This window comes from Pelmatolapia mariae, linkage group LG7, assembly GCF_036321145.2.
Source record: "Pelmatolapia mariae isolate MD_Pm_ZW linkage group LG7, Pm_UMD_F_2, whole genome shotgun sequence".
Classification (NCBI taxonomy): domain Eukaryota; kingdom Metazoa; phylum Chordata; class Actinopteri; order Cichliformes; family Cichlidae; genus Pelmatolapia; species Pelmatolapia mariae.
The window spans coordinates 27,970,796-27,998,628 of record NC_086233.1 but is presented as its reverse complement, the minus strand read 5'-3'; the positions used below and the strand labels follow the sequence as shown (position 1 = coordinate 27,998,628).

Genomic DNA, 27,833 nt, shown 5'->3' with positions numbered 1-27,833 from the left:
GCATGTTATCAGGAGTGTTTTTGAGCCCTCTGCTTCCTGTGGAAAAGTTTCCAACGTGCTTATAATGATTGGTTTCTGTGCTGCTGCTGCTGCTGCTGCTGCTGTCCTTACAGCCTACCTTGACTTCTAATGACAGTCTAATCTGTCATTAGAAGTGGACATTAGGTGGACAATAAAAGACTTTCCAGAAACTATTCTGAGCTTTGGTTGACTTGGAGGTACATTGGGGATCATTGCGGTCCCCACTTGTTAAAACCAGTGCTAATACTAATTCCCATTTGACTGCCATTCCATTTTTAATGTCCACATGATGTTGCCAGTTGTGTCTCTTGGAACTTAAAATTTCTTTAGAAACCTCTTAATCATGACTTATTGTTAGTTTGGTGTAAGGAAATAATTACTTGTCTTTTATAGCTTTGTCATGTTTGCGTCTTGGCTGTAAAGGCAGGAACTGCATCTGTATCGCAGCTGAAAGTTATTTTTTGTTTGTTTGCTTTGTTTTTGCAACCACTTTAGTAGTCTTGTGTTGAAGTATGTGATTTTTGGGAGAAGGTGATTTATTTGTGTTGTGCATTAATATTATATTATTGTGTATAATGCAGATATTAACATTTGAAGAGAGACAATAAAATTTGAGTTTGGCCTTCTTTTCTGAATTTGAGTTGTCCCCTGTTGAGTAGTAGTAATAATGATAACAACAATAATGATAATTAAGAACTAATAATAATTAAGAAAGGCTATGATTATAGCCTTTTCTTTATACATGCAGATTTTAAACCCATATATTTAACACCTGGTTTAACTTGTGTACAGGGTTGTGCATTACATCTATTGGCCTATTGAAAGCTAAAGCTATGGTGGGGGTAGCTGTTTATTCTTTCTTTATTTTTTCCCCTGTGTGGATTGCTCCAAGATTAATAATAGAAATATTTCCTGTAAGCTGCACTAAAACATGTGGTTATTGTTTTCCTTACAGCAGCGCTTTACTTACAAATGCTGTGTACTGGGGTCTAGAAAGAGACTGGGTAGATTCTTGCTGCCTGATTGCCTGTGTTTGTGGGGGGATGAGAGATTTTAAAAGTCAAATTCACAAGTTCTGTCTTACAATGAACGTTTCTAATTTTAGCAGTGTGAAACATCATGTTTAAGTCTTGGGGTGATTATGAGAAACACTGGCACCAAGGGAAAAAAAAGAACGGGGAGGAGGGGGAGGGTAGTGGAAGGAGGGCAGCCTCGTGTCTTTGCAGTTGATCATTGGTTGGAACCACTGGGAAGGGGGTGGTGCCTCAGTGCCACTGTTTCTGTAGAGAGAGGCAGAGAGAGCGAGGAGTGTGAGAAAGAGACAGCAAAGGAGGATAAATGAACACTGGGGGTTCTCCCAGCATCGGTATGCCTGCCTGCCTGCCTGATTTCCACTACAGACAAAGGTGATGCCCTTCCCAATAGAAATAACAGCTGAGGTGGGCGTGCGTGCATTTTGAATACCAGTCACCTCGCACACCTTCTTCAACCTCACAGCTCAAGGCATTCTGCTGTGATCTTTCTGCGAAGGACTAGACAGAAACTGAGGCAAGAGCAAGCAGAGAGGCGGAAACGGCAGCAAGAAATCAGAGCTGGAGGATAAGAAACGGGGGGGAAGAGGAAAGACAAGCAAGTTAATGGACTGAATAAAAATGATGCTTAATCTTTCATGTAAATTATGTATGCAGCACATTAAACAATAATGTCTCCTCACTGGAAGCTGTGTCTGTGACTCTGTGGACTGTAGACAGAAAAGAGAGAGATTCAGTCTGGGATTTCTGCAGCTGCAGCAGATGTTGATGACATCTCAGACTATATAGGGAAGGGAGGCATTTCAAGCAAGTCGGACTGGAATTCCTTAAAAGTCAAATTTTTGTCTCTTTGGTCTTCTTTGTGCCTTCAGCTGGGAATTTTGCAGTACCGAAACAGGAAAAAGAAAAGGACCCGTATTGCATCATTTGGAAACCTTAACAGCGTGCTCTGAAGACAATTCCTGGGGACTTTCTCACCTTTTTATGATCTTTCAGTCTTTTATTCATTTGAAATGATAAACGCCAGCAGTCTCATTATGGAGCACTGCATTTGGACTGAAACCATACAGCTTCTCTGAGCTCTACCCAGCGACCGGGTAAAGTAGTGGCTTCTAGGATTTACTGTATCCTTGAAGAGCCCTTCGGACAGATATTTCTGCCCAAGATGATGAATTCCTCACTGGATCCACTGAACCAGAGCTCTGCTGACTTCTCAAACTCATCTGCTCCCTTTTGCTTACTTGAGATAGGCTATTCCCAGATTTTCACGACCTGCCTCCTTGAAGTTTCGATCATACTTCTCCTGACTGTTCTCATTATTTCTGGTAACCTGGTGGTGATTTTTGTGTTTCACTGTGCCCCTCTGCTCAGCCAGCACACCACCAGTGCTTTCATCCAGACTATGGCATATGCCGATCTGCTGGTGGGAGTCAGCTGCCTTTTCCCCTCCCTGTCCCTACTCCATCATCTTCAGAGCTTCGATCCCAAACTCACCTGTCAGGTGTTTGGGTACATGGTGTCTGTTTTAAAGTCAGTTTCAATGGCGTCTTTAGCATGCGTGAGTGTAGACCGCTACGTCGCCATCACACGGCCTCTGACTTATGCATCCCTAGTGACACCTTGTCGAGTGCGCTGCTGTATTGTGTTGATATGGCTTTACTCTGCTCTGGTGTTTCTCCCATCTTTTCTTGGATGGGGGAAACCTGGTTATCATGGCGATGTTGTGGAGTGGTGCGCAGTGGAATGGAGGACAAGTCGGGCTTTCACAACCTTCATTGTTGCACTGCTCTACGCTCCAGCTGCTCTAACTGTCTGTTTCACCTACGCCAACATCTTCAAGATCTGCCGACAGCACACCCGGGAGATCAGCGAGCGCCATGCACGTTATGGACCTCAGCAACTGCAGGGCCCAAGAATCGCAGTTGGCTCTGTGGTCAAGGACAACAGTACAGTTGAGCAAGGACAGTTGCCCCACTTGTGCCAACCCCAGTATCAGCAGTCCACATCAGCATACCCAGACAGACGTTATGCTATGGTGTTGTTTCGCATTACTAGTGTGTTTTATATCCTCTGGTTGCCCTATATCCTCTACTTTCTGTTAGAGAGTGGAGGGATCTACCACCACCCTGCAGCATCATTCCTTACCACATGGCTGGCTATTAGTAACAGCTTCTGTAACTGCCTCATTTACAGCCTCTCCAACTCTGCCTTCAGGAAGGGCCTCAAACGTCTCTGCTCTTTCTGTTTGCAGCGCAGCGACTATGGGGTTAGGAACACCAAAAAGGCTTTTTTTGGTTCTGCTGAAAAGGGGTGGGGATATGGTCACGGGGAGATGAGAACTGGTACAACATGTCACGTGTAGGGTAAACACTTTTGCCAAATTGGCATTTGGACACGTAAGAAACGGCTGAAGTGATGGCTGTTAAAATGCTGCTAAAATGTGCTGTAAAGAGATGGAACAAGGCGTTGAATAGCCTATGCCGTTTCTGTTGCATTTGGAGGTTAGACAGGCATCCTCTCTGCACAAGCCACAGCTGGCAAGTAGAATAAGTCGAGAGTAAATCTATGGAAAAAAAAAAAAAAGTGTCTCTTCTTGGTGTTTTAAAATGGTCAAGGACAGGCATGATAGGTGGAGGGGGGTTGAAATAAGGAAAAAAAAGTATATGAAAGCCGTAGACGTAAAGTAACTTGAGGATGAACAAAATGTTTATCTTCCAGTGTTCCTTTTTTAAATGAATCCTTAAATTCTTATAACAAAAACCCTTACTGAAACTGTGTTGAAAAACTAAATGTGCCGTTTCTGAAATAAAGTGATTTCACTTCATTTGCCAGATCATCGTCACATAAGTAATACTGAATGAAGCGCAGGATAGATGAATGCAAACAGAACAAGTGACTTCTGTGATTAAGGATCGATGTACTGAAGCTAACTGATAATAGCCAGCTCGTTAATTATGGTTTTCAGTCCTCATACCATAAATCAGTGTTAAATATTAAAAATGATGCAATTTTTTTTCTTTAAATATTTGTTGTCTCTTGTCGCTGAAGGAGTAGGTAGGTGTAGACCCACCTAGATTTACCGACTTTGAATTTTAGATTAACCTATTTATTGATGTTGCTCACAAATGTCTTTAAATGATTTGTGAGTTTGCACACTACATCCATTTTCTTTGTAATATAGTATGGTAACCAGCTTTGGCATATGACTGTTAACCTGACAAAATGCAGATGTAATGATTAGTTAATATCTCTTTCAAGTAATATGTCATTTGCACCTTTGTTATGATTATGTAGCAAATGTGATTTTGTGTTTCTGGGGCAATGAAAGGCCGAGGAAGGATGTGTTATTGCACTTATTTTATATTGATTATTGGTACATCTTTGGGCTAATTTTATTTATTTTTTTAAGAGATTTTTCTTGTTGGTTAGAGGAAAAACAAAGAAGCAAACAAAAAAAAACCCCCAACAACTGTATTTTCAACCACAAAAGCCTAAACTCATTAACTTTTTTTTTAAGGAACTGAACAATTTCTTTGGGTTGTTCCTAATGACTTTTGTTCTTTAAAGATTTTTATGATTGCGAGACCGTCTGACTGAAATGCCAGAAGTACTTGACCAGTCCAAATTTTTCAGTGCTCCAAGCCTCACCCACAGTTACTGCCCAAGAGCATTTACATTAGCATTCATATGAATAACCATTCAACTGTGAGCCTTACCCCTTATCTTTTGGATTGGTAGGGAGAAACAATCCTATGACATCCTGAGTCAGATATTTGTAATAATCTCAAGTTGATTACTTTTTTTTTTTTTTGTACAATTTTAGGTGTTTGCTGTGTTGTGACTGCATTACTGTGCCTGCATTTGGGATCTAGTACATGTGTACGCAAACGAACGGGGATCACATGCAATCAGAACAGACAAATAGCCCATTCACTCTGCCAGGCTTACCTCTGAGCGGCAACAAAAAGAGGGACTCGTGTGCATACCGTCCTAAGCTCTAAATTTGTGAGGAATTACTTTTGCAATGAGCTATGGAGTCTTCTTTTATGCGGTTTGGGTAGCTAGAGAAATTCGAGCTTTATACATTTTATCTAAACTACCAAAGAGAGTTCAGTAGGTATCCGTGGATATTTTTCCACTTTTTTTCTAGTGTATAAAAGATAAATGCTAGTGCATTTTACTCAAAGTTTGTGGTGGTTCGGCGATGCCTTGTGTGCATGAATATGACTGTTTCTCAGACTACTGAGATATATCGTTGCCTTGATAGAAACACGATTTTAAACTGTTGGGAAATTATTTCCTCTAACAGCTAGAGAGGGCTCTGTTTATTAACACTTGGCTGTTTTTGGAAGGCACAAACTGTCAATTGTACACACGTACAGAAATGAAAATGTCAGGTCCACGTTCACTGTGGAGTAACCTGAACCACACGAGTTGTGAAATATATTTGCAAATTATACTTATATTTCACAAGTTCACTTTTGTCATTGTGAATCTGTTCTGTACAATCAAAATTAACCAGAAGTGAAAACATGACTGAGAACAATTTAAAAAAAAAATGTTATTTTATTTATTTTTTTCTTTTGCATTTATTCATTCATGTGTGCTTGTTGTGTATGAGAGTTTACAGATATGTCAGGATGCGACCATTGGCTGAATTTGGACTGTTTAAGATTTTCCAGCAAGGGTGCTATTGAAGCTTTTCCCCCTTGCTCATTGCTTTATTAGCTGCACTTCCCTCAAGTGTTTCCCCTCTGTGTTTTGTGAGTGTATGTGAGTATGAAGTATTGTGGTGGTAGATAGATTCAAATGTTGTCTTTAAATACTGTAATCTACGTAGCAATGCCAAATATTGTAATCTTTCCTATTTTTGTTTCACTCTCTAAACAAGTGTACAATATTGCCGTACTGAATGTTTGATTGTTAAACTATACAAATTTCTTTTCTACTCACTTTTTTCCTTCTGTTCTTGTAAAGTGATAAATGTTGCGCAATCTAGGTAGGATTAGCAGCATGCTTACTGATTAAAAAGACTGAAGTTTGTTTTTAGATATTTCTGTTGAAATTTTCTGCTGTAAACACAATTTGTAAAGACTGATTGCTTTTAAAGTTGACTACTTTAAAAGATACTATAAAACTTAAAGGTACAGTTTCGTAAATTTTAGCGTGTAATGGTGACACATCATTGATCATGCGTACACATTCAGTCTGTCTTGTGGGAAAATAATCACTTCCATGTTCTCAAGGACATGACACTGGTGACTATGAGGAACAACTATGTCCATGCTGGGTAAGATTTTAAAGAACAAGAGGAAATGTGGCCGCTACAGCTGGTTTAGGAAGTCATTTGTAGCTTAAATGCAGCATTCTTCTGTGAGAGAGAGGAAAAGAATTGTTGGTGGGCACAATAGTAAATGAGCACATAGTTCACCTGCAACAGACTGATTAGTAAACTCAGAAAGGTCATGAAAATGTATGCAGTAGATGCAAAGAAAGAAAACTAAAATGACTCTGAACATCCAGAAGCTTATATCCCTTTCTTTGGCTGTAATCAAAGCGCATTTGAATAAATTTAAATGTCTTTATGAGCATACTGCGTCTTTGTCTTTTGTCCTAATGAAGTCACATACTTTAATGGATAAAAGTGTCATTTATTGGATTTTTTTCACTTGGATAAACGAACCGTTTGTCATGGAAAAGTGATTTGTCAAATTCCCGTCACAGGTACGATTCCGCTATGACTGAAAAGGCAAAGATAGTGTTAGTGCGTTGGTCTTTCTATGGTTAGTGAGGAGTATAACTACCTTTTGAAATGGTGGTGAAGACATATTGTTGATTTCCAAATCACTAATGTTTTAGGGCCTCTCTTAACTGCAATTTACCAATCTTAGAAGTCTTTGTGTGCCTTGAGACTGGCTTTGTATTTTTAGTGTAAAAATTATTTTTTCCCCTTGATTTGGCCCTGCATGTGTCATTTACATTGCCGTCTTGTAGTCTGATAGTGTAATCAGCAAATTAGGGCTGACCCACATTCAAAACAGTGTTTTGTTTTTTTTTTCTTGTAAATTACTCGTCTGTTATCATCATTGTTATGGAGGGTTTTCTTTCCCCGGAAAATTATCAAGATCATTTTATCGTCCTGCTTTAGTCAAAACAGGCAGTGTCATTAAAGGCTGACTTATGATGCAGCTGTTTTAAGAAACTGATTATTTTAAAACCTGAGCACTGTAAGTGAGGTGTATTCTGGAAAACTTCCAAAGTCAAGATTTTTACTCTTGCCCACAATGAACACTGAATAATGCATGTAATGAACAATGGGACCTATGTAAGTGTCAGATTGAGAAAATAGAGCCACTCCATTTTTTTTAAATAATGCTAAAATGCAAAATATTTTATATGCCAAAGGTGTTGAATTTCTGATGAGGTTTGCGTGAGATGTTAGCTTTTGTGAATCATGAATGTGGGGATAATTTAAATGGTTTTTTTGCTGTTGGTGGACGTGAGATTCTTCTGATTTACTCAGTGCTTTGTGGCCTTGTTTTTGTAGCATTTTTGTGCATTGTGTATCTGTACTAGGCAAATAAATGTGGTGTTATTTCAGTCTATTCAACTGAATCTGAAATAAAACAAGGAGAATTGAGGTTAAATTTTGAATTTTGTTGTTGATTTCCCAGGTTTTCACTAGTCAAAATGTCAGATCTCTCGAAAAGCAGCATATTTCTGCCTGCAGCTATTCAGCTGAATTTGAATGCTGCTGAAACTGACGTAAAATATGTGGCAGTTGACATTACTTGTTCTTTTGTCATTTCTATTCTGATGAGATTCATGTTTTGTCTGCTCTCCTTTTGCTGAGGCAGTGAAACCAGTGCACAAATGGCACAGAAAGTAGGGCATGAGACAGACTATTAAGATTTAATTATGGCTGATGCTAAGGTGAGGAAACTGCACTATGGGAAGCCTAAGCAAGTGTTATTTACCAGTCATTTTAAAGAAAAGAGAAGGAATCACTGAATTCATCTCAGTTATATTTATGCTGTTTTTTTACGTTTTTTTAAAACAGGACAGTAAAACATTCACCATTTATTCTGCCATTTACATTTAAATCAAGTTAAATAATCTAAATGCAGCACTTTGTATTATTTTGTTCAGGGTGAAAGGTTTATGGCAAGCTTGATAAATATCACCCCATGTTCTCTTGGTGTCTTGGTAGGGTCCTTTAGGAGCAGAGAAAGAATAACAGAGTGACATGTCAGCTATTGTGTTGAGTCAGAGAAAATCGGGGACGTAAACAATAGAGAGCTAGCTATTCAGCCTTCTCACGGAAGCTCTAGTCTAGTGCTTAACTCCAAGCTTTAGATACATGCACACACACACACACACACACACACACACACACACACACATATTTGCACTGTAGCTCAGCCATTTTTGGCTTACCCCCAGTGAAGACATTTTATTGGTGTTCTGTCAGAAAATGTTTTGTTCCTGGACTTTCACTCAGTTTATGGGTGTTGTGGGTCTCAGCAGTACTTGTTACTGATAGTCAAATGTGCTCTGATGCATCTGTAATGTTTCTACAGATTTTTAAACAGAAACAGGCTGGTGTGCTTGAGAATAGAGAGAACTACAGAAAAGACTGTGTCAAGTTAGGCAGATCTGAGACAACCTAAATGCAAATGAATAAATATTTTAAGTTGGGAATTGTGGAGAGCTAATTTAGCAGAGTCATAGAATATCAATATAGAGCTGTAAATGAGCAAAATAGGCCCTCTTTAATGGGCATAGTGGTCTAAAGTAGAGACTGACTAACTGGTAGCTTGTACTACCGTTTGACATTGGCTATTTACGAGTCTGTCCGTATTGGCGTTTATAATGGTTGACAAATAAAAATGTAAAGAGCAAAGAAGAGACGGGAGAAACATCCTTCAACAGTGTTATCAGTGACGCTGCTTATTTTATCCACCAGAGGGCACTGTGCACATCCCTGTAGGTAACACACGTTTGGAAAGCTACAAATACAACAAACAGCGGACTGAAGGAGAGTGAGGTAGCATGTGAACAAGTAAACGAAAAACTAAATATATCAAATGTTAGGGAAATTATAGAAAAATATCAGCTGATATATCAGAAGAGCAGATAGTGGGTTTTTTAATCATCAAATATTGGTAATTGGTAGTGATATTGGGTCTATATTAGTCGGGCTCTGACATGAATCAGTATAATTTTTAATTCTTTTTTTTTTTTGTTTTTTGTTTGTTTTCTGTTCGTACTCTAATGTACTCTAATTCCATTTATAATTTTCCAGTTAGCTCCAGATGTATTTTATCTTTCATGTTTTCTCTCTTTCTACTCCTCTGTGTTTCTTTTTCTCACTTCCTCTCATGCTTCCGTACATTATGTTGAGATACTAAATGCATTTTCTTCCTCTCTTGTGCTTCTCTAATTCTGAACTTTTCTTTAACTGAGCTGACAGATAGGGAGGAAGCTAATTGGCCATTATGTCAGAAGTCTTTGTGCATGCTTTAAACGCTTACGATAAGTATGGCTAAGTGGTGCTTGTATAAACATGGATGGTTATCTTTCACAGAGAGACTGTAGCTCTGTGTGATGTGCCCACCACATTGGATGCAGTGTGCACTCTAAAATCAGCTGTGTCAATGGTTTTCTCTTTGAATAAATAGATTTCTGGGACACAAGTGAGGATTTTTAGTACCCTTGAGGCTAAATGTCTCAATCACTTTGGATTTTACTGATGCACTTCATGGCGAGGTCCTGCCAAGTTTAGAAGATATACTTTATTAGGTATTCTTGTTCTTCTTGTCCTTGTTAATACAAATATCGAATTGGCAAGTCACATGGCAGCAATTCAGTGCATTTAGGTTTGCAAATATGGTCAAAATGACCTGCTGAAGTTCAACCCGAGCTCTGGAATGGGGAACAGAAGTGATTTAAGCGACTTTGAATGTGGCATGGTTGTTGGTGCCAGACAGGCTGGTCTGAGTCTTGTTGATCCGCTTGGATTTTCCCACACAACCCAACCCTCTCAAGGGTTTACAGTGAATGGTCAGAAAAAGAGAAAATATCCAGTGAGCAGCAGCTGTCTGGGGGGGAAATGCTTTATTGATCCCAGAAGAGCATCTCTGAGGGCACAGCACATCAAAACTTGAAGCAGAGGACTACAGCAGCAGATGACCACACCAGGTGGGACTCCTGTCAGCTAAGAACAGAAAACTGTAGCTTCAGTTCACACAGGATCGCCTTTTTTAATGAGTTTTGATTTGTGCTGTGACATCAAGAATTTGCCATAAACAACATGAAAGCATGGATCCATCGTTCAGGTGCCTGAACCAAAAAAGACTTTCTTGACATACTTTGGGACCCTTACTGACCGACCTTGTCTATCCCTTTATGACCACAGTGTGCCCACCTTTTTATAGCCTTCTCCCTCAGGATAGTGCATCATGTCACAAGCTCAAATCATCCCAAACTGGTGTCTTGAACATGCCAAAGAGTTCACTGTATTCAAATGGCCTCCACACCAGGCCACCAGATTTCAATCCAATAGAGGACTTTTGGATGTGCAGCTGACAAATCTGTAGCAACTGTGTGGACCAAAAGTTGTGAGGAATATTTCTAGCAGCTGGTTGAAGCTATCCCGTGAAAAAGTAAAATGGGGGTCCAACCTGCTACTAGCAAGGTGACCGTGTTTAAAAGTGAACATGACTAATCTCAGATAATTAGATATGTTACTGTATATGTCAGATTGAAGGAGAGCTACAGTATAATTCAAAGCTCCAGCTCTGTAACAACCAAAAAACCAACTCTATAGTCACCAAAATTACTCTGAATTTCATCTAGTTAAATCACTTTCACTCACTGACTTAACACCTTCCGTGGTTTTTAACCATCACAGCTAACTGCTTGATCCTTACACCAACCTTTATCACAACATAACCTCATTTAACCTCAACCTTGAAGTCAATTATTTACTCTAAAACAGTCGTTTGAAGGCAGAACAGAACATAAAGTCTTCATCCCATATTCCCAAGGTCTACAAGTCACACAATACCATACATGTATACACACTCAGTGTTTTTTAGGGTGTGGTGTTAGTCGTGGAGTGGACCACTGTTGTTGGTCTCTTATCCCCATTAGCTTGCTTTGTTTAAATATCCCTTTCTTCCTGCATTTCTTCTCATACTTGCATTATTTTTGTTACACTCTCTTCCTTTGTGGAAGTTGGAACAGAAACCTCGGAAAAAGGAGGGACTTGATGGGTACAGTAACAGAGTGACCAAAAAGGTATAATTAGCTACAAAGGGAGCACGAGTGGTTTGAAAACACTGACGATTTAAATGAAGGGTTCTCTTTTAAGTTTACATCTACTTTGAGGATGGGTTTGCAGGATTGTTTTCTTGGACAGAATTTGATCCCCTGTAGGAATTAATAAAGGTTTAGTTATGCTAAAGTACCCTTCAGCAATGGTTAAAAAAACAAACAAGCAAAAAACTCTAGGTGTAATTTATGAATTTCCAGCATGTAATGGAAACATTTTCCTACATGTATGAATAGAGTCTTACAATTAAAAAAATAGTTAATTTAACATTTTTGGCTGAGACATTATAGGTTCACACCGCTGACTGAAAGCGTATCCCTCTTTTGTTCATCCAACTCCCTCATTTTGCATGAGAGAATGGTCCCAGCACCAGATTACAAAGTTCAGTGAACATCACCCAATACATAGTCCCAAATTTATACTTATTTTACCCACAAATGCTACATAAAGCTATGTTTAAAAGTGTGTTTGATTTGTTGTATACAAATGGGGAGTTACAGAGTAAGATTTGTTATTTAGAGGCCGTGTCTCTGAAATTCACTTGTGATGAATAATGAATTTAGTGGTGATTAATCTTTGCAAAGCACGGCTAGTTTAGATTATATTATTCACTGATCTATGTGTGTGTAGTATATCCACTCTGTGGAGTGATATGCCAAAGAAATAAATTTCCCCAGGCTTGTATATGTACTGTGTGCAATCTCCGCACATACAGCCATGCGGTCCTGTGAAAAACTAAGCACATTTAAGGATTTAGTCACTTGTAGGACCACCTTTAACAGCAATAACTTGAAGTAATCGTTTTCTTTATGACTTTATCAGGCTTTTACATCGTTGTAGAGAAGCTTTGGCCCACTCTTTTTTTACAACATTGCTTTAATTCATTGAGGTTTGCGGGCATTTGTTTATGTTGAGCTCTCTAAAGGTCCCACCACAGTATTTCAGTCGGGTTGAGGTCTGCACTTTGAGTCGGCCATGCCATTGCATTGTCCTGCTGCATGGCCCAAGTCAGTTAGTTGGTCTACACTGAAATATACCAGGGCTGCTAGATGGATTTGGAACATTTTGTGTACTCCCAAGAAGATGAATTTTTGAATCTTCTTGTTCTCCCTTGCATTTTCATCTAGTGAAATATCTTACCAGTTATATAAACTTGCTATGAAAGTTATTACTACTATAATAATAATAAAGTGCAAGTAGTCTTTCTGAATTTGAATTCTGAGTTTTTCGAGCAAAATTGGGTTATTAGTTTAAAACAATGTGAATTTGTCTAAAATATTGATGTTGGGACCAAATAGAACTGTATTGTGTTACAGTAGCATGATAGTATTACATTTCACTAACTGCTTTTCTTCCTTACAGTCAAATAATTAACCTTGATGGCATGTACTTTCAATTTTATAGAGAAAAAGCGTACAATAGCGAAACCTTAAGAGCACACAGCAGTTTGGATAATAACTGCTTAAGCCATCCATCTATCCCTCTCTAAAGACAATATGTCTTAAACTTGATGCTGTTGTTAAATTCAGTTTATAGTTGCTGTAAAGTATTTCAGTCTCAGTTTATTTTCTTCCCAAATGACCATCTAGTTGACATCAAGTAGGTCACCAAACCAAGAATTTAATCTGTAGCAAGTGTGTACTTACATGCAACATTTCACAAATTAAATTACCATTTAGTTTCCACTTTTGGTAAAAGCAAAGCTGTTAGTATATTATTTGTTTCACTGAACACATTCACCAAGTAAATAACAATATCTGTTTTGTGTTATGTGCCTATTGTTTGCATACGTACTATACCATCAGAAACTAGTGCTTATATTACGTATAAGAAGAAGTGGTCATTATTAGATTTGAAGTGGGGTGTGCAGATACAGACAAATAAAAAGGCACTGAGCTGTGGACAATCTCTACGTTGGAAGGGAACACTCTGTCCCACCACTTCTTATTCCCGCCCCATACTGTAAATCTCAGTAATGTGTGAGGCCAGCAAATACTCTACAGCACTGACCACTGCTGGGTCTCTGCGGATTTATTTTTCTCTTTTTGCAGAGACCCAATAATAAAAATGGCTTTGAATGTTTACTGAATTTCACCCTGCCTCTGCCTCTTCACCTCCTTTCAGTCCACTTTAACCTCTCTCTCTCTTCTCTTTTCACTTTTAGGAGTCCCCTCAGGACAGCGCCATCACCAGGGACATTAACCGGACATTCCCAGCTCACGACTACTTCAAAGACACTGGAGGAGATGGACAAGACTCCCTCTATAAGATCTGCAAGGTGAGACACTTAACACACAAGGAGGAGGTTAATTTTTCCTCTGAAGTCAGCAGAGGGCATTATCCAGGCAGTCATTAAAATGGATTCACACAGTGCACAAAGCTACTGCAACAGCTGTATGCCAAATGAGGTGTAAACCATTTGGTAGCAGAACTGCAGAAGCAAATCGGCAGCACTCTTTTCCCCACTCTCCCCCACATTGACTTCTGCTGCGTGTAAATTTACAGCACAAAATACACATAATAAAGAAATAATAGGGAGTGATAAACTGGGTCAGGAACAATAGTAGTAATAGTTCACAGTGCTCTTCAAGGATATCGGGCCAGTGGCTTAAGTAGAGATGATTAAAATGACGCTCCCACTTGTTATAAATGTTAGGCTTTACTATTAGTGAGCAGTTTAAAGGTTTTCAAGAGGCACTCCAGGGGATAATCTGATATGTTTGCATTTAAAGATTACAATGAGTCATTTTTTTTAGTTTATTCAATAGAAAAAAGAACATTGTACTCATAAATAGACATTGACTAATGTGTAATTATATCTTCCAATAATCAGTGCATTGTCATAAATTGGGAATTAATCCATTAAAAATACATAGGAGCAGGGGCTGCCATGTTGCCCCACCATCTGAATACAGCAGCTGAGATGGGCGTCGCTGTTCCGCCTAATTATGTTTTATGTTTCGGGCTAGAGGTCGGCCACATATGTAGTACGCCTCATAAATTACTTTTAATTTAAAGATCACAAATAGGTATTTTAAACTTTATTTATACATGGATATTTTAATTATCCCATTCTTATTATGTCTGCCTCATCCATTTCTTCTCTCTCTGCTCCCTCATTTCCACCTCATCCTCTTCCTCCTCACCTCAAGCCTCATGTCCTGAACACATGAAAATGTACATAAACATGCTTGTTTTTTCCTGATATTGTCAGATTAGACATGCGACCGTCCCATGTCCGGAACGAGCTGGCTAAACAACAACAGCTGGTTATAAGCCAGCTAATGTAAGCCTAAACGTAATGTCAACTAATGCTGGGACCAGATGCCCTAAAAATCTTTGCAACTCTTAAATAGTTTTATTACAGTCTCACATCGTGAGGGAGGTTATTCACCGAGTGTCAGAATGTCAGATCCGCTTCAAAGACAGTTTCAATAACACTGGCTAACAGTGACCAAAACAGCAACACTTACCGACAGAAAATTTCAGGATATGCTCAACAACTCACCTCAGTATGAGACAGAAGTGAGTTTCACTGACTCGTCGACTCGTATCAGACTCCTTTCACAAAGTTTTACAGCCTCCTACAGTGTGAATAGACGTGGACTCCAGCTGAGATAAATGGAGGACTGACATCCTGTACTTACTTCAGATGAATGGCGGCCAATCTGCAATCTACTGATGTCTAGCAGTGATATTTTACACAGTGTACCTTTAATGTGCACTGCTAGTTTACTTTGCTGCTTATAAAAGGCAGCATTTTGTGGTCTTTGCATGCATGAAGTTTTTTTCTTTTCCACTCAACTCACTTCACTGCCAGATGTTTATGCGCCACTACTGCAGGTCATTAAATTTTGTTTTCTCCCTCCCATAGATTGTTTTGTCCCGTCTCCCTATCCTCTCTTCCTTCTTTCCTCTTTCCCCTCACCCGCAACCACTCGAAGCAGATGGTTGCCCCTGTTCGTCTGGAGGTTTCTTCCTGTTAAAATGGATTTTTTCTTTCCCACCCTCTCCTAGTGCTGCTCTTTGTGGATCGTCTGATTTTTGGCGTAGTCTTTCAAACACTGTAGGGTCTTTACCTAAGGTATAAATCACCTTGACACAACTGTTGTTGTGATTTGGCTCAATATACTAAATGAAATTGAATCAAAGCTAAAATTCACATAATATTTAATAAAAAAATATTTGAAATATCAAGAAGTATAAATAGCTGTAATAGACAGCTTCTGTCCTGACATAGATTTGTAAACTCACACCCACTCATGAAGTTGTTTTTTATAAAACTGCATGTAATTACAGGTGAGAAACAAGCAGTTGGTTAGCTTGCAGCCGTCGTTCTTGATGAAACCTGTTAGAAATAAAAATAAGCTCCATGTGAAATTGAATCACGTTTCTCTGGAATACGATATAATTACTATGTAAATGACTGGCTCTACAGTAGGTCTGTAGAGCAGTAGTTGAAGGTGCCAACGCTAAAATCAACCGCTCATTAATTAACTTTCTCACTGGGTTACTGGGTGGTTCAGTGAGTTCATAAGAGTCTCCGCCTGTTTAGAAAAGCAAAACAAGTTTTTAAATCGAACGCGTTGTTTGGTGTGTGTGTTTGATTCAAAACGTTGGTGTTTTGATCATCGAGCATCTGGGCTCTCTTTCTCATGAAAACGAGCACGTACGTCAATAATATGCATACATACATCTGAAGCTATACCTCCATAATTCGTCACGAATGTCCCGACTGCAGTGCGTTCAGTTTTTAGTTTCATGTCATTTATTATGTATAACTCATGTGAGGACATCCATCTCTTCCCAGACAACCACCTCCTCAGGTGTGTTTAAATAATTCAGCGGGCCCTCCCTCTCCTGCGTGTATGGATTGATCCACACTTTGTTCGTTTGATTCATGCTCATAATTTGTGTTTGTAGCTCAGTAGGCCACTACAGCCCTTTCGCCTGATTCTCTCCCTAGCTCCCAAAGCAATTTAATACATAACATTTATACCAACATTTCTTTCAGACCCCTTTTTTCTTGCTTTTCTGTTTGTTTCTGAATCTATCCAGTTAGACTTGATTTCTTTAGGTCCTATTCGGTCTTTCTTCATTATTATACTGCCACACAGCTCATACACATTATAATTTAAGTTCTCTGTAGCCAAACCAGCCTGCTGAGGGTGAAAAAATTAAATATTTGTTTCATTTTGTTTGGCTTACTGTAATTGTGGGCAGTCACTGGCTGTTCTGTTGATGTGTTTTGTTTAATGTTTCTTGTAAATGCAGATATATGGTATACTAATTACATTCTCACCATCAATTAAATGCAGTACAAGTTCAGTATTTACACATTTCTTTGCAGCCTTGGTGTAACTTCCCAAATCTTTAGAAAAAAATGTATGCTATACTATACAAATACATTAATTTCTTTATTTCTTTTTTTTATTATTATTATTTATCATGACACTAATTTGTTACCTTTCTTTCTGTCTGCATTCTTCTTTTAGGCTTATTCTGTTTACGATGAGGAGATCGGGTACTGCCAGGGACAGTCCTTCTTGGCTGCAGTGCTGCTGTTGCACGTGAGTTTACATACCAGCATGTCCAGGAAAAAAAAAGTATTTCAAATATAGTGTCAAGAGCTGAGCGGGGCTGTTTTATTTCCTTTGACATCGATACCCTTCCAGCTTTCAGAAACACTAGAGGATTGGCTTAATTTATTACATCTTCCATCCTATGTTTAATGTTTCTCAGAACTTGGTCAATAAGTACCTATAAAAGGAAATTTTAGAGATTTTATTTGTTTATGTAATGTAGACGGCAACATTAAACCACCTGCCTAATATTTAGTAGTTCTCCCTTTGTACTGCCAAAACAGCTCTCACTCTCTGGGGAATAAACAGGTCCCCTCTAGGGATGGGCTGTGTTGTCTGGGACCAAGCATATCCTACAATTGCTCATTGGGATCTAAGGTGTTTGAAGTCCAGACCAACTTCCTAATCTTGTTGTTGTGTTCAGGAGTATATGTCGCAGTAACCCCCACACATGTGTCTCTAGCAAAAGTTGTAACCGCAGAACTCTGCATAGTCATAAGGCTTTAATGTTGGGGTTGATTTTTTTGTTTGTTTGTTTTTGTGTACAATATGGTCACAGTGATCATCTGAAACCTGTAGCTTGTTTTAAAACTCCTCTGTGGACCAGAGAAATGCCTACAGTGCCACCTAGTGTGGAAACAATGGCCATTTTTATAAAGCATCCGACCAGAGGATTTTTTAAAGTAACATTTTAGAATTACTTCGGGCACTTTGCAGTTAACTTCATGTGAAACCCTTGTTTTCAGCATGACTGAACTGACTTAAGGCACTAATAAGTAAATCTCTTGGTTTTCTTTAGATGCCAGAGGAGCAAGCATTCAGTGTCCTGGTGAAGATCATGTTTGATTATGGGCTCAGGGATCTTTTCAAGCAAAACTTTGAAGATCTTCATTGCAAGTTCTTTCAGCTTGAGAGACTTATGCAGGTTTGTATGATATAAACTTGTATAACTGAATGCTCTGCGCACCTGTACACTGATATATACTATTATATTACATAATGTAATACATAAGACCAGCGAGGTGTATTACTTAGCATTTAAGTAGAATTGAAGTGACCTCTTGCTGCTCTCCTTCCTTTCCCCCCCATATGCTATCTTTTTTTCTTTATTACATCTTCCTTTTTTTTCCCTCCTCCACATTCTTCAATCTGCTTCTCTAACCCCATGTCCTTTTGTGTCTTTATTGCTTTTCTTGCTTTCAACGTGTCTGTTCCAGGAATATATACCAGACCTGTACAACCATTTCCTGAATGTGGGCCTGGAGGCTCACATGTACGCCTCACAGTGGTTCCTCACTCTCTTCACAGCCAAGTTCCCCCTCTACATGGTCTTCCATATAATCGACCTGCTGCTGTGCGAGGTTCGTAATCTAAACACAAACTTCAGTGACTTCAATCAACAGAGGTAATGACTTATTAACTCATGGCATAGAAATGCTTTTTTAGCCCTCAGCTGTTAAAGGCTGTTGGGGTATTGTGGTTACCCTGCCAAACCGGCAGGTGACATGATGTGACATGGACACCCGAGTTTGTGAGTGTGATAACTCGAGAATGAAGCGACGTAGGAGTTTTAAATTCATACCATAGGTGTATCTACAAAAAATATTGGAGGAGTTTGAATCTCTGTGACCTAAACCTCGAGGTCAAGGTCAGAGGTCCAGTCTTCTGAAAATTGTTTGAATTGGTAACTCAAGAAGGAAATCACCTAGGATTCTGAAATAAATTTTATACAATGGTGTGAAAAAGGGGTTTCCCCCTTCCCAATTTCCTTATTTTTCTTTTCTTGTCACACTAAAATGTTTCAGATCATCAAACAAATTCAGATATTAGACAAAGATGTCTTGATGGATGCTCAATCATCCAGGTAAGGAAATCCCAAAAAGTTGATTCGATTTATCTGGATGTAGCGTTTTTAGTGGAAGAAATGTTTCGTCGCTCATCAAAGTGACTTCTTCAGTCTCAGCAGAGGTCAGGCTGCTGCTAGTTTCAGTCATTATGCAAATGTATTGTTTACTAAAAACTGTACTCAGCTTTCCAAAAAATTAGGTTAATCACAGTTAAGTCATGATTTAACAAGATGGGCGATTGCTTTTCACGCAGAACCAGGTAAGTCTGGATAAGTTTGGATAACTTTTCTTCCTTAATCAGTGAAATCATTGTTTAAAAACACAATTTATTTGGGTTATCTTTGTGTGATATTAAACTTTGTTTAATGATCTGAAACATGTGTGACAAATATAAAAAACTGTAGTAAATCAGGAAGGGCGCAAAGACTTTTTCACAGCACCGTAGGCACCATAGATACCTTTTTTTTTTTACCCTGGGAATTGAAACTCTGAATATAGGGAAACCCTCGTCTCATTAATCTGCTGAATGATGTCAGTCCAGTGATGGTGGAAAAAAGCACCAGGACTTGGGATGTGGTTCAAGATTTAGGAATTTATGACCAGACCCAGGGAGACCTGTTTCAGATCACACAATAACTCAGACCAGGGTAAAGTCTGACCTTCCGGTGTAGCGGTCCAAGCTGAGCAGCTGTCTTCAGATCCTGTGGAGAGATATGAAGTTACCCCATTAAGTCAGACTGCTTTAACAAATCATCTGTGAAGAAAAGGAGCAGCCGCTGTGCTTATCCACATAATTAAACTTAGTAAAAGTATATCCCTAGAAACAAGCACACCACTTAAATATGGGGTTTTATTATGAAAGCACTTTAGGTGTTTTATATTTTTAAGAATAAGCATATGACAAAGTTTATGTGTGATTTTTGTCAGTCGCTTTTTTCATTAAAACATCAAGCAACAGTAATTAATCAATAAATTTTGTTTTTTTTTTCCCCCTCAGGGCATTAGTGTAATCTTCAATGTGGCCTTGGCACTTTTAAAGGTAAGAAAGCCCAGACAAAAAAACAAATTATTTTATTGTTCAGCCACACCAAAGTGAAAATGGGACAGCAACCTCCTTGTGATGAGGTAAAATTGGTTGATGACTGTGTGTAGATTACATTTGTGTTGTTGGCAACACCCTCAACATCTGGGTAAGGTGTTTATGCAGGTCGCCTGGCAGGAGGCAGCCTGTCTCCAACTCAGACTGAGACTGCAATCACTCTCAAGCAGATTGGTGAAGGTTTGCAAATAAGTTCAGTCTAATTTTTAAAGCACAAAAGTTGCTTTCAGCATGGCAGCTGACTGCAAGTGGTTTACTGACCTGGTACCCGTCTTTGACGTGACCATTGAAAAGTCAACGAGATCACAAGTTCATTGCAATAAATTTGGTCGTGCTGCTCCAACCGCCGTCTTCCTTAGTGTGACTGTAGCATCAAACCAATGCGCATACAAAGATGGCCAGAACCTTTGAGTGGAAACAGAAATGGAGAGGTTGTGCCAACAGAACCTCAAATTCTAAAAGGTTTATGCATGTGAGACATGTGCAGCCTCACCCCTCTGTTCTGTGCGAAAAGCAGTGCACATGCTTTTTGTTAAGGGGACGTTGTGCTTGAAGAACACAGTTCCATCCATAAAATAAACAGACAAAATAAAAAAAATCTGTGGAACAACTTTTATTTTACCATAGATTTATAGACTTGGCCACAAACACAGTCTTTATCTTAGTGCTCACGTGTTCCTAACCAAACCCAGGATGTTGTCTTAAGATTTGTTTCTTCATTTAACAACAAAGGAAATGAGTCTTTCCTTGACAGGCTGTTTAGGCTTGAGTAATGTAAATTTATGTCTAATTTACCTTTTATCTGCTTTTCCCCAGACATCGAAAGATGATCTAATCCAAACAGACTTCGAGGGTGCTCTCAAATTCTTTCGTGTCCCTGTTCCGAAGAGGTACCGCTCTGAGGAAAATGCAAAGAAACTGATGGAGCTGGCCTGTAGCATGAAGGTTAGTTTAAAGCAGAGCATGTAGTACTTATACCTGCTCAACCTGGCTTTTTCTTAAAGATAGTAGACTTGTGTCTTATTGTCATATTTTGTATAAATAAGAATAAACAGATGATTTTCTTAAAATATTCAGAAAACCTCAAACCCAACTGAACAGTAAATTATTAAACAAAATATATGGTACCAAATATGTGATATATGATCATTAGTTGATTATTTGCGGATCATTATGCACAAAAGTAAAAGATTTTTTTCAAGCAGTATTTCTCAAATACCACTAGGTGTCACTGCCGTGCTTTACCCCAACCTTAACAGATAAATCAAACACACATGTGTCTTTTTCAGTATCTCAAACAGGCGCACTTGCACCTGTGTCCTGACCCGTTTTGAACTGTCTGGCCTAGTTTAAGGGACCTGACTTTGAAGGTAACTTTGGGCAGAGATATTTATTTGCACAGACTCTGTAAAGGAGCCAGCAGGCCGAGAGATTTGAAGTTTTTGGTTCTCAGTTAGACAGCTGGGCAGCAGGCAGATCATGTAATGATCTTCAGCAAAGAAATATCCGCTGGAAATAAATCAGAGGTATCACTTCTGAATTTAAATCATAACCACCAGAAAAGCACAGATTTTCTAGCTTATACTCCTTTTGGCTTATTTGACTTCTTCTATATGCTGTCTTTGAGTATTACACTTATCTGTGCTGCTTTTTTTCTTTAGGGATTCCCCGTAGCAAGTATGTTATCTGGCAAGAAAAAATAATTCCAAGAATTCATTTGAGGTCACTGACTACTGTAATGACTTCACTGGGAATTAAATCTCAGTCAAGGCAGAGTAATTTGAAACTTGGATAGCAATGTGGGATAATGACTGGCTGTATCAGTAACTAACCTGAAATGATTGAAGATACTGGCTGACTGGACTACAAATTGTTCTGGGTTGCAGGTGTGTTGGAAGCTTTATCTCAGATTTGACTTTGTGTGATCTTTTTCCAAGTACACCCCTTTTTTTAAATGTATTTATTTCATTTCGGGAAGTCAAAGTAGCAACAATTAGGTCTGTTCCTTTAAGGTGACCAGAATCTTGAAATTAATTATAAAAAATGTCTCCAAATTTATTCTCGTAGTTCAACTTTCATAACTTTCTTCGTTGAATGTCAAATTTATTCCCTTCCCCTTTTTTAGTTTCTTAATGTACCCTAATTCATATTTTTAAAATAACCAACATTATTGGAAAATGAATATATATAAAAATTCAACATCCTGCTTCCTAAGTCATTGAACTATAAGAGATACAAAACCTAAACAAGGCCATTTGTATCATCTAAATCATATTATCTGATATATATCTTATCAACTTTACATTATATTCACAGCAGTGTTAAAGCAGTCTTTCCAGGTTGGGAGTCTGCAAACTATTTACTTAACTGCAGTCAGAGGTCATTATCATTATTAGATTTTTAAAGTCAGTATGAGATAAGTACTTGTGTTGTGCATTCAGTTCACAAAATGTATTCAAGACATAATCTCAGGGTCAAACCAGGTCATTTATGTTGTCTCAGTGTGCATTTGTTGCACCAACTTCCTCTTCTCATCTGCCAGCCTTATGACTTCTAATGCTAATATATGCAAATTACCCCAGAAATTTAAATAAAACCATAAAAGTTTTAGAATTTTTTTCTTGGACACTTTAAAAAAAGTTTGGTGCGTCAAAGTTTTAGCTTGTGTTCATACCTTATAGTTCTGTTTTTGAGCTACTACACATGAGCATGCGTGTGCAGATATGTTTGTGCACCTACATACAGTGTTAGTAGTTGCAGTTGATTGAAACCTTTCAAAGTGAAAAATATTTTCTGTTTATAAAAAACTTTGGACTCGGGAGGTTTGTGGATGCTCTCTGTACTTCATTGGCATTTTAATTATGAGCTTATGGAGAACCAAATTTTTGCTGTAGATGTGAGAAAAAAGACAATAAAAGGATAGATGCATTAGAGACCCGCTGTCCTGAATAACCTTCTGTACTTTGTGGAGGAGAACGTGCAACCAAACACACTAAGAGAATGCATAAAGACACATGTGCTTAAATCGGAACAGCATGAAGGTCATGCTACCGCAGTCTTCCAACATCATTAGGTAATGAATGTTGAGATTCCAACATGGGGAAAAGTATATAGTCAAAGTATGCAAACACTGCAGTGCATTGATTGTGAAGCCTTAACTAAGGGCATTGAAAATCCACACATCTCACACATGTCTGCATCAGGAGTGGGCGATTACTTTTCCCAAGGAGCCACATGATAAGCTGGGTCTATCGTGGAGGGTCACACCAATGAGATAACTTCAATTCTGCTCAATATTAATTTTATCTCTTTATAAATTGCTACTGGTAAGATTAGATGTTACAAACAGTAGCAAATTGGCCAATAATACCACCCCGTGTGTTGTTACATGTTATTCAAATGCTGGACTTGAATAAATAAAGCTGCAGTCGAGCAAAGATTAAAAGTCTTCTGTCTTTGTTTGCAAAAGACTTGAAAACTTCTCCACTGGCCGTCACATTAAACCAAACTTAGTAAGCTAGTTGTATTTCCTTTCTTCATCATTTGTTGTTTTGCTCTTTCTGCTCAACAGATCAGCCAGAAGAAACTGAAGAAATATGAAAAGGAGTACCACACCATACGGGAGCAGCAAGAGCAACAGGAGGCCCCCATCGAGAGATATGAGGTACGTGGTTTTTCTAACAGAATATTTCAGTCCCTTTTCTTGTCTCTTGATATGTTCAATACAGGAAGGTTAAAAAAATGATGAGTATATTTTTCTTTAAAAAAATAATGACAAAAGGAAAAAGAAACCAGCCAAAACAAGAATGATATACTCCTCCTATTTAGCATAAAGCAGTCTCATCCTTCCTTTTCCAGGAAAAAAATGTCTGGCACAGTGCATCACTTAAAATAACAATAAAAATACGGCAGAACAAAAACTGCATGGTTCATAACAAACCGTTATTCCATTGGACTTCCTCTTCCTCCTCCTCTTATGTCTGTTGTTTATCTGCTGGGCAGGGCATTTAAAAAAACCAAAAAATGTTATATAATTTTTGTTAATGTTGGTTCTTCTCACGTGTCACTCTAATCTTTCCCCAGAATGTTTTGATCTTTCTCCACTACCAAATACACAGAACCGTTATTTCTTTTGGCTCTGTGCATTCATTGCATTGCTCTGTGGTGTAGTGGTTAACACACGTGCCTGGACAAATCTGCCATGGCGACCCCCTGGGGAAAAGGGGCGTGGCATAAAGTACCTATACATACCCATGCTTCAGTATTGTTTGGCTTGTTTGTTCTGTTGGCAAAATGATATGCTTAACACTGAGAAAAGTTTTAAAAGAGTAGGGGTGTTAGATGTTGCTTATATGGCAGTCTCAGCTCATTGCTGGCTAGTTACTAGGTCTATATAATTCAACCTTTATAGATATAAATTAGATGTTATTGCTGTGAAATTAAAAAGATGGCATGCTCTCATATAGTGCTGTAGGTGCATACTATTTAAAAATACATTATATCTGTTCAGATTAGAGTTCTTCAGAAAACATATATTATTAGAATTAGGATGATACAGATCTTGCTTAACTTTTGTTTATATTGTTTTCTGTCTTTTTATATAGTAATATTATTATTTTAGTGGTTGGTTGGTTGGTTGGTTTAACCATTTCAGTATTCATGAATTATGTGTCATCCCCACGATTACCACATAGTGGTAAAGCAGCGATTATATTCTGTGACATTCAGTAAATCTATATTTCTTGTGGACCTTGACAGTCCTTGTTCAGCAAATAAAAACTACAAGGCCACAGAAAAGCCATTAACTATACATTATGTCATTTCAAGGGTAACAAGATAGTTTTGTACGCTACAAGATCATCCATCACTTCTTTTTTTTTTTGACGTGTTTTGATCTTGGGGTGTTTCTATTTTTGCCATATAAGAGGGTTTCATCCGCTCTACGGTAAAGTCAAATGTTCACGCCAGTTTGAGTTATAGTAGTGTTAATAAAAGACGAGCTGGAGTTGTGTAGTCCACACTTTTATACAAGGATATGTAAATCCATGTACAAATGGATCAGGATCAGACGGCTTAAAAAGAAGGAAAGTGACACAGACATGAAATGTTTTAACAAAGATGGAAACGTTGACCTAGAAATAGAAGGAAAGGTGTTAGAAATTGTGCTAAGTGCTCCTACTTTATTCCCACTACAGCTGTAGATTGCTGTTAATGATGTACAAACCGGTTATGTCTTGTTAAACATTACAGACATCTCTTACTTTGCGGCTACGTTTTCATCTGATCAGAGTGAACTTTTATACTCTCGGTTTCATATGTGTGTTGTCGCATCACTCTGGAAACTGCTGAACCAGTAAGAGATGTTTGCACAATCAAACTTAACTCTATTTTCCTTGCTCAGCTATCTCAGCGCTTTTCTTCCTCTTTGGTGGATCGTCACTTCTCCGTGTTCAGTGTCGTCTGTCTTAAACTCTTTGATTATTTCATTCTTAACATTTTTGTGTTGATTTGTGGTTGTTTTTCTCTTTTCTTCTTTCTAAACACTGCTTTTTTTTCTCTTACATTCACCATCTAGCGGGAGAATCGGCGTTTGCAAGAGGCCAACATGCGTCTGGAGCAAGAAAATGATGACTTGGCACATGAACTAGTTAGCAGCAAGATCGCCCTGCGCAAAGACCTTGACAATGTAAGCCAAAGAAGAAGAATATTTGTGTATGATTGGGTGGGGCTGTTAAACTGTCATTTGTCACTTATGTTAGAACATCTAAAAAAAAAAGGTTATAGCAAAGATGATAGTGCAAGTGTTTTTGAACAGAAACTTTTTTTTTTCCAATTCCTTGAAAAGAGAGAGAAAACTAAGAAGAAAGTAGGGCGAGTCTGACTTTCATTGACCTACTGAGCACTGGGGTATGGTGTCTTTTGTGTGTCTGTGCATGTGTGTGTCAGGCCGAGGAGAAAGCGGACGCCCTAAATAAAGAGTTGCTGCTGACCAAACAGAAGCTGATTGAGTCGGAGGATGAGAAGAGGCGGCTGGAGGAAGAGTCTGCACAGGTTAGAGCATATAACGCCCTCTCATCTAGAGTGAAACGGAGCCAAGGGAAAAAACGTTTCCTGCTGATGCCTAATGTGTTTGTTTTTCCTCGAAATGTCATAAGAAACACAGGGTTACAGGAAGCAACTGCTGAAACAGAAGTCGAAATATTAATGTGACCTGCTATGACTGAGCAGTTTTTATTGTGGACAGGTCCAGGACTGTGCTGGTTTTGATTCACAAGAAATATTGCATCGGCTGATTTACTCTCAATCAGTGAAGTTCTATATGTCTCTGTCGTTTGCAGGGTATGACAGCCTGTGTGGAACTGCTTTTCTTTGAAACAAGACCGCATTTTATACTTTCCTGAGCTAGAAGCACAGCTCATAGTGAGCATGAGACCAGCTTTTTTTTCTGACCTCAAGTCTTTACAAAACAGCCGTTATGTGATGAATATACCCCTGTCATACCTGAAGTCTTACATCAGACTCTTGGGAAATGTTAAGCACAGTCATCTTTTTGTACATGTTCTTCTGGCTGTATATTTGCTTCTCAGCCAGTTTCTCTGCATGAAACACATTTCCACATACATACAACTCCACATATTTTCAATTACAGAAATATTTTAAGAAAAATAAAACCACTGGCCCGCTTGAGACTTCATGTGTGGAGTTTAATGTTCTCCCTGTGTTTGTGTGGGTTCTCTCCGGATATGCTGACTTCCTCCTACATTCCAAAAACAGGGTTAAGTTAATTGGTGATTCTAAATTGGCCAGTGGTGTGGATGTGAGTTTGTATGGTTGTCTGTCTCTCTGTTAGTCCTGTCAGAGACAGGCGACCTGTTCAGGGTGTACCTTGCCTTTCGGCCTATGGCAGCTGGGATAGGCTCCAGCCCAGTCACAACCCAAAGTTAGATAAATGGAAGAAAGAAAATGGATGGCTGCTTGCTATTGCTACATTCTGAAAGTGTTACAAGCAATTTATTAATGATATACCTACATACAGTAAAAAACAAAATATACTATTCCATAGGAATTAAGAGAGTAATTAGCAACCAGGTGTAGCTAATCAAATGCACTTGATTAACTGATGATCTACAAATCTAGCCATCTCTGTAAAAAAGCTGTAAAAAAGCACACTAACTACACAAGATTTGCGCTAAACGTCGCAAATCTCTCACATCTCAAAACACCGCCGTCACTCCTAAAACTTCCCCCTTCCTAAACATCTAAATCCCATGTTGCCATATCATTTTTTGATTGGTCAACATGGTACTTTTTTTTGACCAATAGGAAAGGGTGGGGTTTTTTTGCTTTTGTTTTTGCTCACAGGCGGAGAGTGTTTTCGAGCGTTTTCCTTATAAAACGCCGTTTTTACTGTTTCTTCCCGCAGTAAATCTAAACAACGATAGTATTCAGGAAAAAAACAAACACTGCATATATTTTTATCATAACTCTGGTTTTACGTGGCCTATCGACATAATTTAAAAACTGGTATAAAGCCCACACGTTTTTCGTCAATTGTTCCGTCTGTCCTGCTCACATCTCCAATGGTTGTACACGTTGTCATTAACGTGGCTTCACTCCACATCAGCCACGCCGCTTTGCTAGCTAAAACACCGGTGTCGGCACATAAGGAGGCTGTCATAGCACTATTGGTTGGACTTTGGGATAAGGTGGCATCGTTCTAATCCCATACGGGAGCAGCCAGTCACTTACTGACTGACAATTCTGTTTTGCAGCGTTAAAGTTTAAATTTCAATTCAGGTTAGATTTTTTTTTTTTTTTTGTGCGCAACGCAGATTTTCTGTGCGCAGAGACCGTGCCAGCAGTGCGCAATTGCGCACGCGCGCAGCTTAGAGGGAACATTGCCAGTACCCTTTGGAC

At 38.7% G+C, this 27,833-nt stretch overlaps 2 protein-coding genes across 3 annotated transcripts in view; both read left to right on the top strand.

The window, feature by feature from the left end:
• Positions 1-27,833, top strand: part of LOC134630935 (rab GTPase-activating protein 1) — a 73,208-nt gene that overhangs the window by 31,951 nt on the left and 13,424 nt on the right. For both annotated transcript variants that reach the window (XM_063478757.1, XM_063478756.1), the window contains 9 exons: positions 13,553-13,666; positions 16,884-16,958; positions 17,770-17,895; positions 18,188-18,331; positions 19,815-19,856; positions 20,733-20,861; positions 23,488-23,580; positions 25,492-25,602; positions 25,863-25,967. In XM_063478757.1, the coding sequence (XP_063334827.1) occupies positions 13,553-13,666; positions 16,884-16,958; positions 17,770-17,895; positions 18,188-18,331; positions 19,815-19,856; positions 20,733-20,861; positions 23,488-23,580; positions 25,492-25,602; positions 25,863-25,967 (939 nt within the window). The remainder of the gene's footprint in view (positions 1-13,552; positions 13,667-16,883; positions 16,959-17,769; positions 17,896-18,187; positions 18,332-19,814; positions 19,857-20,732; positions 20,862-23,487; positions 23,581-25,491; positions 25,603-25,862; positions 25,968-27,833) is intronic.
• On the top strand, positions 874-6,635 carry LOC134630934 (probable G-protein coupled receptor 21). Its single transcript, XM_063478755.1, has one exon. It carries the CDS (start codon positions 2,218-2,220, stop codon positions 3,412-3,414), a length of 1,197 nt encoding a protein of 398 aa, XP_063334825.1. The 5' UTR covers positions 874-2,217; the 3' UTR covers positions 3,415-6,635.

Bases quoted from the DNA above. Each gene is read 5' to 3' on its own strand.
- LOC134630934 (XM_063478755.1), top strand. From the start codon at position 2,218: ATGATGAATTCCTCACTGGATCCACTGAACCAGAGCTCTGCTGACTTC.